Source organism: Watersipora subatra, chromosome 3 (assembly GCF_963576615.1).
Source record: "Watersipora subatra chromosome 3, tzWatSuba1.1, whole genome shotgun sequence".
Lineage (NCBI taxonomy): Eukaryota > Metazoa > Bryozoa > Gymnolaemata > Cheilostomatida > Watersiporidae > Watersipora > Watersipora subatra.
Window position 1 is genome coordinate 9,035,322 of NC_088710.1, and position 13,968 is coordinate 9,049,289.

The following is a 13,968-nucleotide window of genomic DNA, read 5'->3' on the forward strand; positions in this document are numbered from 1 at the left end:
CTAAAGAGGATAATACCGCGGAAAAAGTGTTTTAATTGTTATAATTTATTACCTATGCAAACAAATTAATAAATACTAATTTAGCTGTTATGATCTGCAATAAAATATAACATCACTATGTACACCATTGAATGGAGTTTTACCTTAAAAACAGACGTTATTGATAACGGCGGTCTGAGAGAGACTGGAGAGCAAAGCATTCGGTACACTAAACTTTTGTGACCCTACGTAATAGAAACTTGGAATTTAACTTCAATGAATTTAGCTTACTAAACACACACTTCAAGCTAAGTTTTAATCATTTATTAAACTTTAATTTTGTCATCACATTTTTTAGTATCTGTTTCCGGTTATGTGCTCTGATTCGCGTTCATAATAACTTTTAGCCAACCTGTTGAAAACTTTTTTCAAACTGATTTGAGGAGAAAAACCGGACGATGCATTTCTGTAGTGTAGTGACTGTCGAAAACCGGCTCATACGCTCATATCTCAAATATTACTCGTATCTCAAGGAAGAAACTTGCTAGAAAGTCAGCTAGTATGTCAAATTTTTCGTAATTGGGGTACTCGTATCTAGAGGTATGTTTGTGTGCGCTTCTAAGAAAACTGATGCGGAACATCAACACTGGTTTGTTAAAAATGATGGTAAGCTTAACACGCTGGTTGATGAGCAAAGCTAAAGCCTGTGAACTACAACGTAAGATCTCTGCCAGCACCGTTTTTCCAGCAAAAGTGATAGAGCGAATGCAACAATATACCTGTCATATGAAATCTCAATAGTGGGGAAAAAAAGCAGATGTATTCCACCAGGTCACAAGCCAGATCCTGTACTACTAACACCTATTTAGAGAGATGCTAATTGCTGATGACAGTGCACTGGTTGCTTACACGGCCTCTGACACGCAGCTACTCCTGGACAACTTCGCTAGAGCTGCATCTCTGTTTAGATTGAAGATTAATAAAAAAAAATACAGTGTATGTGCCAACCAATCAAACTCGGTCTTTTTCTCTTCTAATGCCTGCATGAAGGCAGGTTGATTAAGGACTCTTCATCAACCAAGAATCACTCGTTAAATCCACATCCTTCACCTACATTGGAAGCACTGTATCTGACCTTGGAATTAAAAAGAAGGTTCAAGCAAGGGTTGGCAAAGCCAGTGCTGCCTTCGGCAAGCTTCTGCAGACTTTCGAAAACCAAGCATGTGTCAGTTGGGGTAAAGTGTATCGAGCAGTGGTCCCGTCAACGCTCTTATATGGTGCAGAGACCTACATGATTTATTAAGCTCAAGTAAAGAAACTACATGCGGTGTCACCTGAGGGGCGTCTTGAACATCAAGTGGCAGAATACAATCACACACGATCAATGATCAGATCACATCCTTATTGAAAAAAGTCTGAGATGGTTGAGCCATGTACACAGAATGGAACAAGATCGTTTCCCATGTCAACTATTATACTCACAACTCTGATGTTAAACTAAATCAAGGAAAACCTAGACTCTGCTATAAAGATATACCTAAGAGAAATTAAAAATGGAGACAGATCAATATCAACACATGACGGACACAACTGCTTGGAGTGCTTCGGCTTATTGGCAATCTGCTATCATACGCAAGTCACAACCATAGACAGTCTTAGTTGCCAGACAGTTACCGGACTTACTGTGAGAAAGGGAGAGAGCGATATTTAGGGTCTGCTCTGTAGTCATTAGCAATTCAGTGTATGTCTTGCAGTCTTTGGACATATAAGATTTGTTCTGTTGACATTAGCCATACAGAGTATGTTTTGAAGCCATTAGCTATTTACGGTCTGCTCTGTAGTCATTAAAAATCTAGGGTATGTTTTACCTGGCCGCTTTTTAGCACTCAGAGTGTGCACTCTTTGGCCATACAGGTTGTGTTCTGCAGACATTAGTCATTAATGTTGTTTTCTGCAGGTTGATATTGTAAAGGATCATGGGGAAGTCAAAAGCCATACCAACACATTGCTAGCTACACGTTTACCTAGATTACCATTCAACGACTTGAAGCTGGAACGTTTACGTATGTACCTATCATGGATTTAATGTGTGATTTGCATTTTTGCGGTCCTCCTCACAAGCTTGCAACAGTTTTCTAGAAGTTGCAGAATCAATGGGACTACTCCATTTTAAATATCTTAATTTGTAAAAATGCTAAATTTATGTTTGATAAAAAATGGGCTTTGATATGGCATGGCATTTTGTCATATCATTGTAAAAGCAAGGTTCAGTATGGTATGAAATCATGTGGTTATTTGCTGCTTGCCATCACTTGTTACATTATACTGTGCTATGTTATAGTTTATGGTATCATACGCTATATGAGAGCATACTATTGTATATGTAATTTACAGATAAAGCATATTCCATAATTAATTTCCCTCAATTGAAAGGTTCTAGGCCCATTATACACTCTACATTGACTTGAGTTACGCAAATTTAGATTGAGGAGTAATATTGATGTCTGGTTATTCATGCCCTTTCCATGTATATAAAATGTTTATGCAAGTCTATTCTTCTCCTATCAAATTTCAGTTGGTACATGTAGTTGCTTTTATTTTGTATCTCCAGACAAAAAACTCATCTCATCCATTGTTGATTAGTCATTTCAATATTTCATTCTGTTACTTCACGGCTTCTCTGTCATGTCCATGTATGTCACCTACATGTGTGTCACATTCGTTTTAGTTACATCTATGTACGTGTCCGTCACTTCTATTTGTCATATGTGTTTATGTCATATTATATCAGTGTCTGTCATATTTGTTTAGCATACCCTACAGGATGAAAATATTCGTTGGTTATAAAAATTCGCGATTTCGCGAACAGTCAATTCCGCGAATTATTAAATTCCATGAATAATTAGTTCTATTTTTAATCACAAGAGAGAATAACTACTGCATCAAATTAAAAACTAGCTGCTAGGCTAGTTTTTAATATAAATACTAAACGTAGTTGAGTTCCAAAACATTTTTAAAATCATTGTCTGGGCTTTGAGCTAACACCATTGCCAATGCATCACATTTCTTTACAAAATTATTCAAGGTTGTCACAAGATATGCAGAATGGCGTCATCGCAAAAATAACCGCTAGGCAGAAGTACTAAACGTAGCCGAGTTCCAAAACTTCTTTAAAATCATCGCCGGGGCTTCGAGTTTTATTGCCATTGCATCAAACTTTGCAAAATTATTCAAGGTTTTCACAAGTTATTCGGCATGGCTTCGTCATCGCAAAAAATCTCTCCTAGTCTTTTTACATTGAAATCAACTCCATCAATCTCTAATACCGAAGTTGAGGACGATCATGATTCTGATCTAGACATTAGGGTATGTATTTGATTTGCAGTGCAGGTACGTTGTTCCATAATTAACTGCATTAGTTAATTCTTTTGTTTAAAAACTGATTGCTTTCATTAAATACTTCAGCTATTGTTTTTGCACTTCTGCACCACAGCACGTTTTTGCACTTCTGCCCTTATTAATATGTTTTCTTTTTTGTGTTCACTGCAGATTGAGAATGAAACAACCTACTCCGATTACGAAAACTAGAGACAAGTAGTAATATTCATCAAGGCAGGAATATTGGCAGAGAAGCTACCAGTCAACCTAGACCCCTTCATCGACAACAACTCCTTGATATCGCTGCAGCAAACATGATTATATTATATATTTTATTTCATGTATAGATATATTATAATTTATTACAAACTTGAGTGTACAAATAAAATATTTTGAATACAAATAAAAATTTACAAACGATGAATGGAGTAAATATAAACAGTTTAGTTCATATGGCGGTTGTCTAGCAATAAAATTAAACTGGTACTCTTGATAAGTAAATACTAGCGTGTAATGGTGTTCTCTGACTAGTTATTTTGGTAATAGCAGCTCTGTCACTGTCTTGGGTAGATGTTAAAGGCGATTCTCTCGCTACTACATTACTGGTAAGAAAGTTATCATCAGAACTCTCCTCGTGGCTTACTATTGCAAAGTTCTGCCGGTTGGTCAAAAATTTGTTCTCGTAAAGGCGTTTTTGTTCCTTTTTTAAAACAGATATATTCTTCTCGTTAGCAGCACTTCTACCTCAATTTCAAGACCTCCCTGAATGATTGGTGATCTTCTAAGAATGACATCTACTGCTCTTGCAGTCATTGTGCTTCTGTGTATGATGAAAAATCTCTCTCCCACTAAAACAAATAATGAAGCGGTAGGGATGGAAAAAATAAATATTGTGTTTTACCGAAGAACCAAAGTAAAATTCAACTAATTTAGTAAATGGTTTTGAAAAAACTCATTACTTACCACAAATCTTTTGCTCATCAAAGGCCTCCAAATCGATGAATGTTCGTGAAAACCTCTGAATGCAGCAAGAGAATTATAGCTTAGCATGATCGACTCGTAGATGCAAGCTGTGGTGTACATCGTGTTTCGGCGTATGCGCACACCGAAACGCGCGGTGTACGCATGCGTAGGGTTAACTCTATTGCTAGCTGTAATAGAGTTAACTCTTCATAGAGAGTGACAGTGTTCAGCTGCTAATAAATTAATCTGCGAATATGCATGAAAAGGCAATTTTCGCGAAATAGAACTCCGCGAATAAATTCATCCTGTAGGGTAGGTGACAGCAAGTTGAAAAATTCTAACTCATATCTTATAGTTCTTTCACTATAAGCCTCACTGCGTCTCAACTACAATTTTTTTGTTATGCTTGTTGCTAGTTTTAGTAATGCGGTCACTAGTTATCTGGTTACGCCAGCGTTCGCAGTGTATGGGGAGTTGTCTATCCACTTTCACATATTTCAACCTCAAACGTTTCTCCAATATATAATACTATTAACAATATTGTAATCAGTTACGCTACAGTATAAGGTATTCATTTTTGCATTTAACATAATTATAGTAACTCTATGGACAATCCTAACCCACCACCCTCTTTTTCATGGCGTGGATGGCCCTTTTTTATTCATAACTCACCAATGTAGCTTTGCATCACAAATACAGACAGTTTCTACTTGAAACTTACATGTGATTTCAACTGCCTTCACCTCGCTTCTTAATAGATGAGAATCGTAACCTGGAACTACGGGATTTATCCAACTCCATCACTATATCTCTTGGTGTTCCCTACAGCACGGCCTTTGTTCCTCCTGGTATGTTTCTTCTACATCATCCATAAGTTTACCCAGATTTTATGTTTCCACATTTACATGTTATTTGGGAGGAATATTTCAAAGATGTAAACCAAAAACGCAAAACAAACAACCATTTGTAAAACAATGAAGCTCATACTGATAGCTTGTTCCCATGAATCTTACTTGACGATTGATTTTGAGTCATCATTTGCTATGTATACTGATAGAGTTCAAATCTTTGTCGGTGACATGCTAATTGATGTCGTTATTAAAATCTTATTTTACCTCAAATTTCTGATTATATAGAGCCAGAGACGGAAAATCCACCGAGGGAAAATCCAGTTACGGGAAATGCAGGAGGGGAAAACCAGGAAAGCAAAGATGATGATGATATGTAAGTAAACGTGTCTGGTAAACTGGCTTATGGTTCCATGTTGAACGTTTATTTTGATTAGGGCTTATAATTTCATGTTGAACAGCCATGTTGATTAGGGCTTATGGTTTCATGTTGAACAGCTATTTTGATTAGGACTTATGGTTTCATGTTGAACAGCCATTTTGATTAGGGCTTATGGTTTCATATTGAACGGCCATTTTGATTAGGGCTTATGGTTTCATGTTGAATGTTTATTTTGATTAGGGCTTATAGTTTCATGTTGGACAGCCATTTTGATTAGGGCTTATGGTTTCATGTTGATCAGCCATTTCGATTAGGGCTTATAGTTTCATGTTGATCAGCCATTTTGATTAGGGCTTATGGTTTCATGTTGAATGTTTATTTTGATTAGGGCTTATAGTTTCATGTTGATCAGCCATTTTGATTAGGGCTTATGGTTTCATGTTGAACGGCCATTTTGATTAGGGCTTATGGTTTCATGTTGATCAGCCATTTTGATTAGGGCTTATAGTTTCATGTTGATCAGCCATTTTGATTAGGGCTTATGGTTTCATGTTGAATGTTTATTTTGATTAGGGCTTATAGTTTCATGTTGATCAGCCATTTTGATTAGGGCTTATGGTTCCATGTTGAACGGCCATTTTGATTAGGGCTTATAGTTTCATGTTGAATGGCAATTTTGATTAGGGTTTATGGTTTCATGTTGATCAGCCATTTTGATTAGGGCTTATAGTTTCATGTTGAACGGCAATTTTGATTAGAGCTTATGGTTTCATGTTGAATGGCCATATTCTGCTCTTGCTATGTATTAGTTGGACTCAAGAATATGTTATACGAGGTAAAGTTAAAGTAAAGTTAGAGTACAGTGACATAGCAAGTGTTAGCAAGTGTTTTGATATCTGTTTCATATGTTGAGTATTCTTATATGAATATATTGTATGCTGTTTAATTCAAACAATGGCAAATACTTGTCATAATTTATGTATATATATATATATTTCTCAAAGTCCGTGTGTTGGAAATCCGTCTGTTGGAAATCCGGCTATAGCTATTATTAGAACAGCTGAGCTGGACAACAATACAGACTCAAAGTCATGGCTTACCATCATTGGAAGCTTAACCTTATTAACTAGCTTAGTGGAGTTTCCATTGGCAATATGCCAGGCTACTAGCTTGAGAAGTACAGTCGTTTGACAAAGTTTTAAAACCTTTGCAGTTGTTTTTATTTTTCTCTTAATTTATTTCAACTACACGACACACTTCTCTCATGATATGTAGTTTGAAGTTATAATAGCAAATGTTGTTATATGTTAAATACAAATCAATTTTCTGTCCAAAGACTCTTCTATTACACGGGCAACGCCGGGTGGCACAGCTAGTTACATATAAGATTAAAACATTCTTTATATCAAAATATGTAAAAAGCTAAATTAAAAATCTAACTTACGTATTAAATTACTAAAGAAATAATCAGTAAAATGTGGTTGTTATTGTTATGCTATCTTAAAGACGCTTAAAAACAGGTGCAGCCTGGAAAATGCACAGAGTTGGTCAGAAACTGAATGAGTGATAGAAATACGTGGTTCCATTTGTTTCAACTTACCTTTTCTACCCATCGTTTATATGCTTACCTACAAAATCAAAGTTTTTTAAGGAATTTCAGACGTAGCTTGAAAATAAGGGTAATTCGTGTATCAACACAAATGTTTGCTCTAATCTGATGTTGTATATCCAACAGTTCTTGCAAGTCTATTGTAGACAATGTTCTGGATTGTGATAATGTATATCTTATATTCCTCAAAACAACTGAAATATGCTACATAATTGGATCAGCGAAGTTTTGACCCAGGTAATGAGAAACTGACGAAATAGCCTTTGGTCATAACCATGAGAGTTGAAATAGATTTGTTCTCTGTAAACAATTACAGTTACAAGGTAAACATACATGCAAAGTCTCGCATGTCACTGTTGTGAAGATATCAGTCAATACACAATCGAAATATATTTTATCAAAAAAGAGCAATTTTGTAAATAACCTCTGGAAGAGCACATTGAAAAAGTTGATCGCTCAGGGCGGCATCTTAAGACGTTTGTATCATTTGTTGAAGCGTCGTCATAATGAAATAACAGCATGCGTTACCTTAAAGCACATAAATTACATAATTTTTTTATTGTATAATTATTTCAATACATCAGAGTCTTGGCTTTCGAATGAGCCTATATTCAATACACAAAGAATAATAGAACTGAAAAACGGGGTGTCAAAAGTACGTCCTGCAAAAAAAACACTTGGTTCAGGTACTCAAAATGTGGCGTCATAATTCTCATTTAGCCTTCGGTCGTCGATCCCTTTCGCTGCCATTGAGGCTGCGTTTTTCTGTGACATTCGTTGCTGTTAAACCCGGAGAGCGCTAATAATAAACTAAGATTCTAGATAATCAACAAGGCCCGCGATCGTGCTAACGCCGACCAATACAAACACATGTTCTGGGTTAATTAATTATGCTTCAATAAATGTACTGTCGTTGATAAAGGTAATTACACCACCTCGATTAAATTATGATCTGCGGTTTGCGTGGCCCTAGGACTAAATGTCAATCGCACTTTATTTCGATGACATACTCAACTCGACGTGGTTATTGTTTTGGCACATGATGTTATCACGTGAAATAAAAGGCTCAATATAAACGTCTCGTCTCGTAGCACTCGTTTATGACAAATACTTCGGGTTCTACGGGAAAGCCCTTATCAAATATACATGTAAATGCTCGCTACTTTACAGTTTCGTTTCAGCTTGGTCTAATCATCTAGTCGTAATCTGATCATGTGACCCATACTTCCTGCCAAACGGCGCGAACAATTTTGCAGCTTTTTTCGACTATAAAAGGTGACCAACAGGCCCTTCGTGTTTATCAGATAATGATACGCACTCCTTCGATCTAAGGTTAAAGAATTACACTAATTTTTAGGCTAGGTTTGAGATATCAATGCTCAAGTTGACAGCATAATTATGATAATGAAAAAGACGCATAAGGACAATAGACATGGCTTTATTGATTGCGTGAAGTATTGTTGTGAAAATATTTCGACGAATGAGGTTGCATGAAAGTGTAAGCAGAAGCACATCGTGTTCAATTACATCCCATTTGAGCCGTCTTGGAGAGGGATTCCAACCTACGGCGTTTTCGTGATGGCTGTCTGTGATTGACCATTTGTTTTTGAGCTTTTAAGAGCTTGTAATCACATTTCCACATATTTTCCACCTACAACACAGCAAAGTAAGACGTGATGAACATTTTGATACCAAATAACTGTAATGTGAATTTTGTTGCAAGTCAACCTAGGATTCTTCATGGGCTGTCTTCACAGCTAATACATGTAATTAAGGCAGCATGTACATGAATGTGAGCTTTTCACAGGCTTTTTCATTATGTTCGGTAGATTTTATGATGCCGAAGAGGACAATACTGAAGAACGCCAAATGGTCAGACAAGAGCAAAACGACCTCTATGAAGTCATTCTACCTGACTACCTAACTGATGTTTCGTGATCTTTGACCCATTTTAGTAGGCCAATCATTAGCTTATAGGTGCTATGAGATATGGCATCTGTCCATTCACGGAAAAATGGCATTAACCAGTATTTATAAAAAAAAATTTGATACAAATCTTGAATTTATTTGAGTTATAATTGGGTGCGTTTGTTGTCTTGGTGAATGCTTTCTACATAAAACTGACTGCATGACTACGTTTGTTCACAATCGTCTCAACAGATGCATGTATATCTTTATACCAGACACTTGCTGATACTTGTTGACACTTGCTGATGTTTGCTAATGTTTTCAGATACTCGCTGATACTTGTTGATCACAAATATAACTCGGTGAAATCATGTTTTTTCTTTTTAGTTGTATAAACATTTACATTTGTACCACGATCAGCGTGATGAATTTTAATTGCTGTTGTGGTATAACAACCTAATAATGCCCTTGCTTTATATTTTATATGAGAGTTTTTTAAACAGCATAATTGCTGTCTTCTTTTTCACAAGGTTACAAAAATACAAGCTGTGTCAAGTCATAGATTCTCAGGTCAATGAAGTTAAAAGTATGACAGTCCTACCATCAAATTTGTTGACCTGTCAAGTCCTATCCATTCTTTAATATTGCTGTTGTCTTTGGGAAAAGATGGATTTATCCACAAACTGTCTAGAGCTAACATGGAGAGAGTGGTCAGTGAGATGACTAGTAACTGCAGATGTTCATCACAAAAACACAAACTTCTTGCTGTTGTCTCGACACGATCTTTTCATAATAACATGAAACAATGACTTAATTTAATTTTTGAGGCAAATATTGTAGAAATATAAAACCATATAATATAAAAGTGTTTTAATTTCGTTCGTCTGTTTGTTCGTGCACGTCATCATGACTGCGGAAAACGGATAAAAACTTCTTTGTGAATCCTTCCTGGAGTATTTGGCTTGTTCTGAGTTTCTTAATCACATGAGAGTCATTCTCGTGGATCTTGCTCAAGTCGAACTTTGGAAATCGCCTGTAATAAAATGTGAAGAAGCCTGCTGAACTCGCTTTTGTAGGAGGTAATCACATTCTGAGATAATTGAAAAGATTTCTATAATTATGTAAATTTGTGTTATAAAAAACCTACATCTTTGGGTGACAATATAAACATCAACATCTTATGTGAGTTTGCACAACTAACAGATTTTTGTATTACACCCACTTCATTCAGCTTTTCCCGTTTAGGGTTGCCACCGCAAATGGTCTTTCTCCTGGTATTGGGTTTAGGGTGACCATTTGCTTGTTTGATTTGGCACAGGAGTGATTGCGGTCTTTCCTGCCACCATAAATGGTTCTTGTGTAACCCAGACCACCAACTTACTGATCACTGAACTACATCTGCTCCTCGTACTACACCCACTAATTATGCAAATGCTTCCGATTAGATTGAGTTTTAGTCATCTGATGGCGAGATGTTTGGTTATGATGGCTATAAGTTTGGCTATTTTGTAGACATACTTGTACCATTGTAGCACTTGGTTGTGGTGTTGTTACAAATGCGTTGTTTCATCTCATGAAGCAACAGTTTGTCTTTTAGCTCCGGGTTGCTTGCTACTGTTATTTTTCAAAGATAAACTAATGGAGCTAATTGAAAATGATAAAGATTTAATTAACAGATTCTTGAAGTATTCATCCGATAGTGATACATTTACACGTTGAATTAGTATTTAATTGTTATAAAAGTCGAGTATTTCAGTAAGTCTAGTAGCATGTTCAGGTGTAGTTGAACTACAGAATAATAAAACAACAATTAGGGCATAATGTCAGTATCAAAAGTGATTGTAGAACTAAAGCAAAGGTATTTGGTTAAACTTAGGCTCAGTATGTGCCATGTAGAACGGTTATCATGGTCATGGACACCAGCTAATTATAACAAGTACATATTTCAACATCACAAATATAAAACGATTACAGAGTTGATTTCATCTCAGACTGTAATTTTTAGCATTAGAAATGCTAAGTGATTGTCAGTTCGTATTTGGGTAAAGAAGTTTTTGATTCAGATCAGGTGTCAGTAAACCTGACAAATAGGAATGAAAGTCACTCGTTAACATTCTGTTCTGAGTCTAAAAATACTGAGTCTATTATTCACCTCGGTTCAGTATCGTCATCGTCCCAGTTGATGATGAAATCTCTTTCCACAAATCGATTGGCAGTGCCTTTTTCAAGTTTATCTAAACCCATGCATATGCCATGAAGAAGATCAAGAGCATCTCTGGAGGTAAGCTGAAGGTCACTGCATTGGTTGATGAACGCACAAATAACAAGCTCCACCCACTTTTCTGTTAAATGAACGCAAGAACCTGTAACATAATATTTATTTGTGAGATGAATTACAGATTTTTTTAGTGTTATGACATGCTGTAAGCAAATAACCTTTCTCATATCTAATATTAGTACTAACAATGGCTTCAGATTGGGGTGATTAATTGTGTTTGTTCTGTTTCATAAGCATTGTCTTAGCCAGATATATGTTGCTAATCTATATATATATTTTTCAAAGTCCGTCTGTTGGTTTTCCGGCTATAGCTATTATTAGAACAGCTGAGCTGGACAACAATACAGACTCAAAGTCATGGCTTACCGTCATTGGAAGCCTAACCTAATTAACTAGCTTAGTGGAATTTTCCATTGGCAATAGCTATGTCAGGCTACTAGCTTGAAAGGCACCGTTGTTTGACAAAGTTTTAAAACCTTTACAGTTGTTTTTATTTTTCTCCTAATTTATTTCAACTACATGACACACTTCTCTCATGATATGTACTTTGAAAGTTATAATGGCAAATGTTGTTATATGTTAAATACAAATCAATTTTCTGTCCAAAGACTCTTTTATTACACGGGCAACGCCGGGTGGCACAGCTAGTATGAAATAAAAACTAGCTACATGTATATTGACTTTTAATGAAAGTACTTGTTTCAAAGTTGAGATTTGTCTTCTTTGAGTTCAAACTGCTCAGTCTTCACGAAAGCTTGTTAGTTTTATCCTTTGATATGTACATGTATAAAAAACATATTATTGAGGGATTGTTTGCCTTTGACTGTTTTTGAAGAGTCAAGCACAAAAAGGTGTAAGATACAGTTGCTAGACAAAGAATTTGGGCCAAATCGTGTTGTCTCTGAAACAAAAAAAACTTGTTAAAAATCTCTTCTCATGGGTTTTAAAAACATAAAAATTGAATATCATAGACTATAAGTTTAGAATTTATTGATTATATGTCGTGAATAAAATTAATACCCTTTACAGAGTTCTTGTTGGTAATACGTACGCAATTATATATAATTGTGTTAATAAAGGAGCGATGTAGAGGAGCATTAAAGACAAATGTGATCTGGTAACACTGAACCAAAACAACTATGTGAAATGCTGTACTACAAACTCAAGGTCCAACTTTTTGTCTAGCTTTAATCTGAAAAGCATCTAACAACTACTTGAACAAAAATCTCTTTACATAATCAAATAACTCTATGTTATGCTGTACACGCAAAAAACATCACTTTAGATAAACTCTCAGTGTGATAGTTCTTAAAACCTCACTGCAGTGCTTGAGTAAAAATACAATTATTCTTTCATCTGCTAACCTGTTGCGCCTCAAGCTCTGCTAAAAGTTTATTCATTATCTTGAGTCATTATTAGTTCTATTTTGATAGTTTTGGTTGTAATAAACAAGATGCATGATTGTAAACATAACTCCAGTAGGCAACAAAATGGCGTTTATAAAATTACTACATGTTTAACTGCAAACTACTGAGTTGGTGCACGAATTGACAAAATAGTTTATTACCTTTTCCTTCATTAGAAAGAGGGCAGCATTTCCTAACCATTTGCTCATCTTTTAATGCTTCCTCAACACTCATGCAGCTATTCCAAGCATTTGAAGTCGAATTGTCAAATACAAAACTTGGTATAAAAATGTTGACCGACTGCAGTAGTCGCTTCAATCGGTGAGATGTTGTGTGATTTACTAAACAGTAGACAAGTGTTTGTTTATCAAGGTTTTGGCAAATCTCTTCCAGCACTTTGTTGAGCTGAGATGGCAGAACACAAACAAAGAGAAGGTGAACCTTGGAGGCCACTTCAATGTTGTTGTAAATTACGCTCACTCCTTTTTCTTTCAATGTGTCTACAATCACAACTTGAATATTGCTCACGTGTCTAGTTTTGGTCACAATAAAAGTCCTATGCAATCAAGCTAAACCCATATAAGTTATAGAGCAAGACGAAACGTCATTACACTGTAGCCACCTTTGGGAAACACATTAACGATATAGCCTAAGAATAGCAAAGCAACTTATTTTACAGCTCAGCAATAAAGAAAAACTAACTTGTATTTGTAAGCTTCTCTAATGTAAAAAAAACTACTCACTCAAAGTTTCTGGCCTTCTTGTCGAAATCTGTATATCTGCTGGGTTTACCTCTCCAAACGACAATAAAGCGTGAACCAAGTGACTTCCTAACCGACCGCATCCAATTAACCCAATTTTTAGTGGATTTTTAGGTAATGTATCAGCTGTGAGAAGTTGTATGGCTCTTCTTTGCTGACTTGTTTTTGCCAAATCTGCTCTAATTTGTCGAACTTCATTCAATATACTAACTAAAAACGAACACGATGCCGAGACTAAAGTTGTGTGCGCATGGCTTTGTTGTCGCAGATAAAGGATGCGTTGTTCTTCTTCGTCTAACGCACTTTCAAATGTTAATGAAGGTAGATTTCTTGTGATATCATGCTTGTTTTCCTGAGCATTCAACAGTGCTTTTAACTTCGCCGCCATTTGTAAACTGATGCATAGCAACTTGCTGACCGTGACCTCGCCCCACTGTTTTTAGTGTCAATTGGTTT

The 13,968-nt window shown here is 36.0% G+C and overlaps 2 protein-coding genes across 4 annotated transcripts in view; one reads left to right on the forward strand and one right to left on the reverse strand.

Moving 5' to 3' along the window:
• Positions 1-9,628, forward strand: part of LOC137391043 (uncharacterized) — a 42,130-nt gene extending 32,502 nt beyond the window's left edge. For all 3 annotated transcript variants that reach the window (XM_068077385.1, XM_068077386.1, XM_068077387.1), the window contains 4 exons: positions 1,937-2,042; positions 5,079-5,168; positions 5,457-5,544; positions 8,989-9,628. In XM_068077385.1, the coding sequence (XP_067933486.1) occupies positions 1,937-2,042; positions 5,079-5,168; positions 5,457-5,544; positions 8,989-9,097 (393 nt within the window). In that variant the 3' untranslated portion in view covers positions 9,098-9,628. The remainder of the gene's footprint in view (positions 1-1,936; positions 2,043-5,078; positions 5,169-5,456; positions 5,545-8,988) is intronic.
• Positions 9,629-9,937: 309 nt separating this feature from the next.
• Positions 9,938-13,900, reverse strand: LOC137390311 (NADP-dependent oxidoreductase domain-containing protein 1-like). The gene is made up of 4 exons (XM_068076643.1): positions 13,495-13,900; positions 12,913-13,251; positions 11,220-11,430; positions 9,938-10,100 (listed from the first exon to the last, which is right to left on the reverse strand). Exons 1-4 carry the CDS (start codon positions 13,898-13,900, stop codon positions 9,938-9,940), a joined length of 1,119 nt encoding a protein of 372 aa, XP_067932744.1.
• Positions 13,901-13,968: the final 68 nt, after the last annotated feature.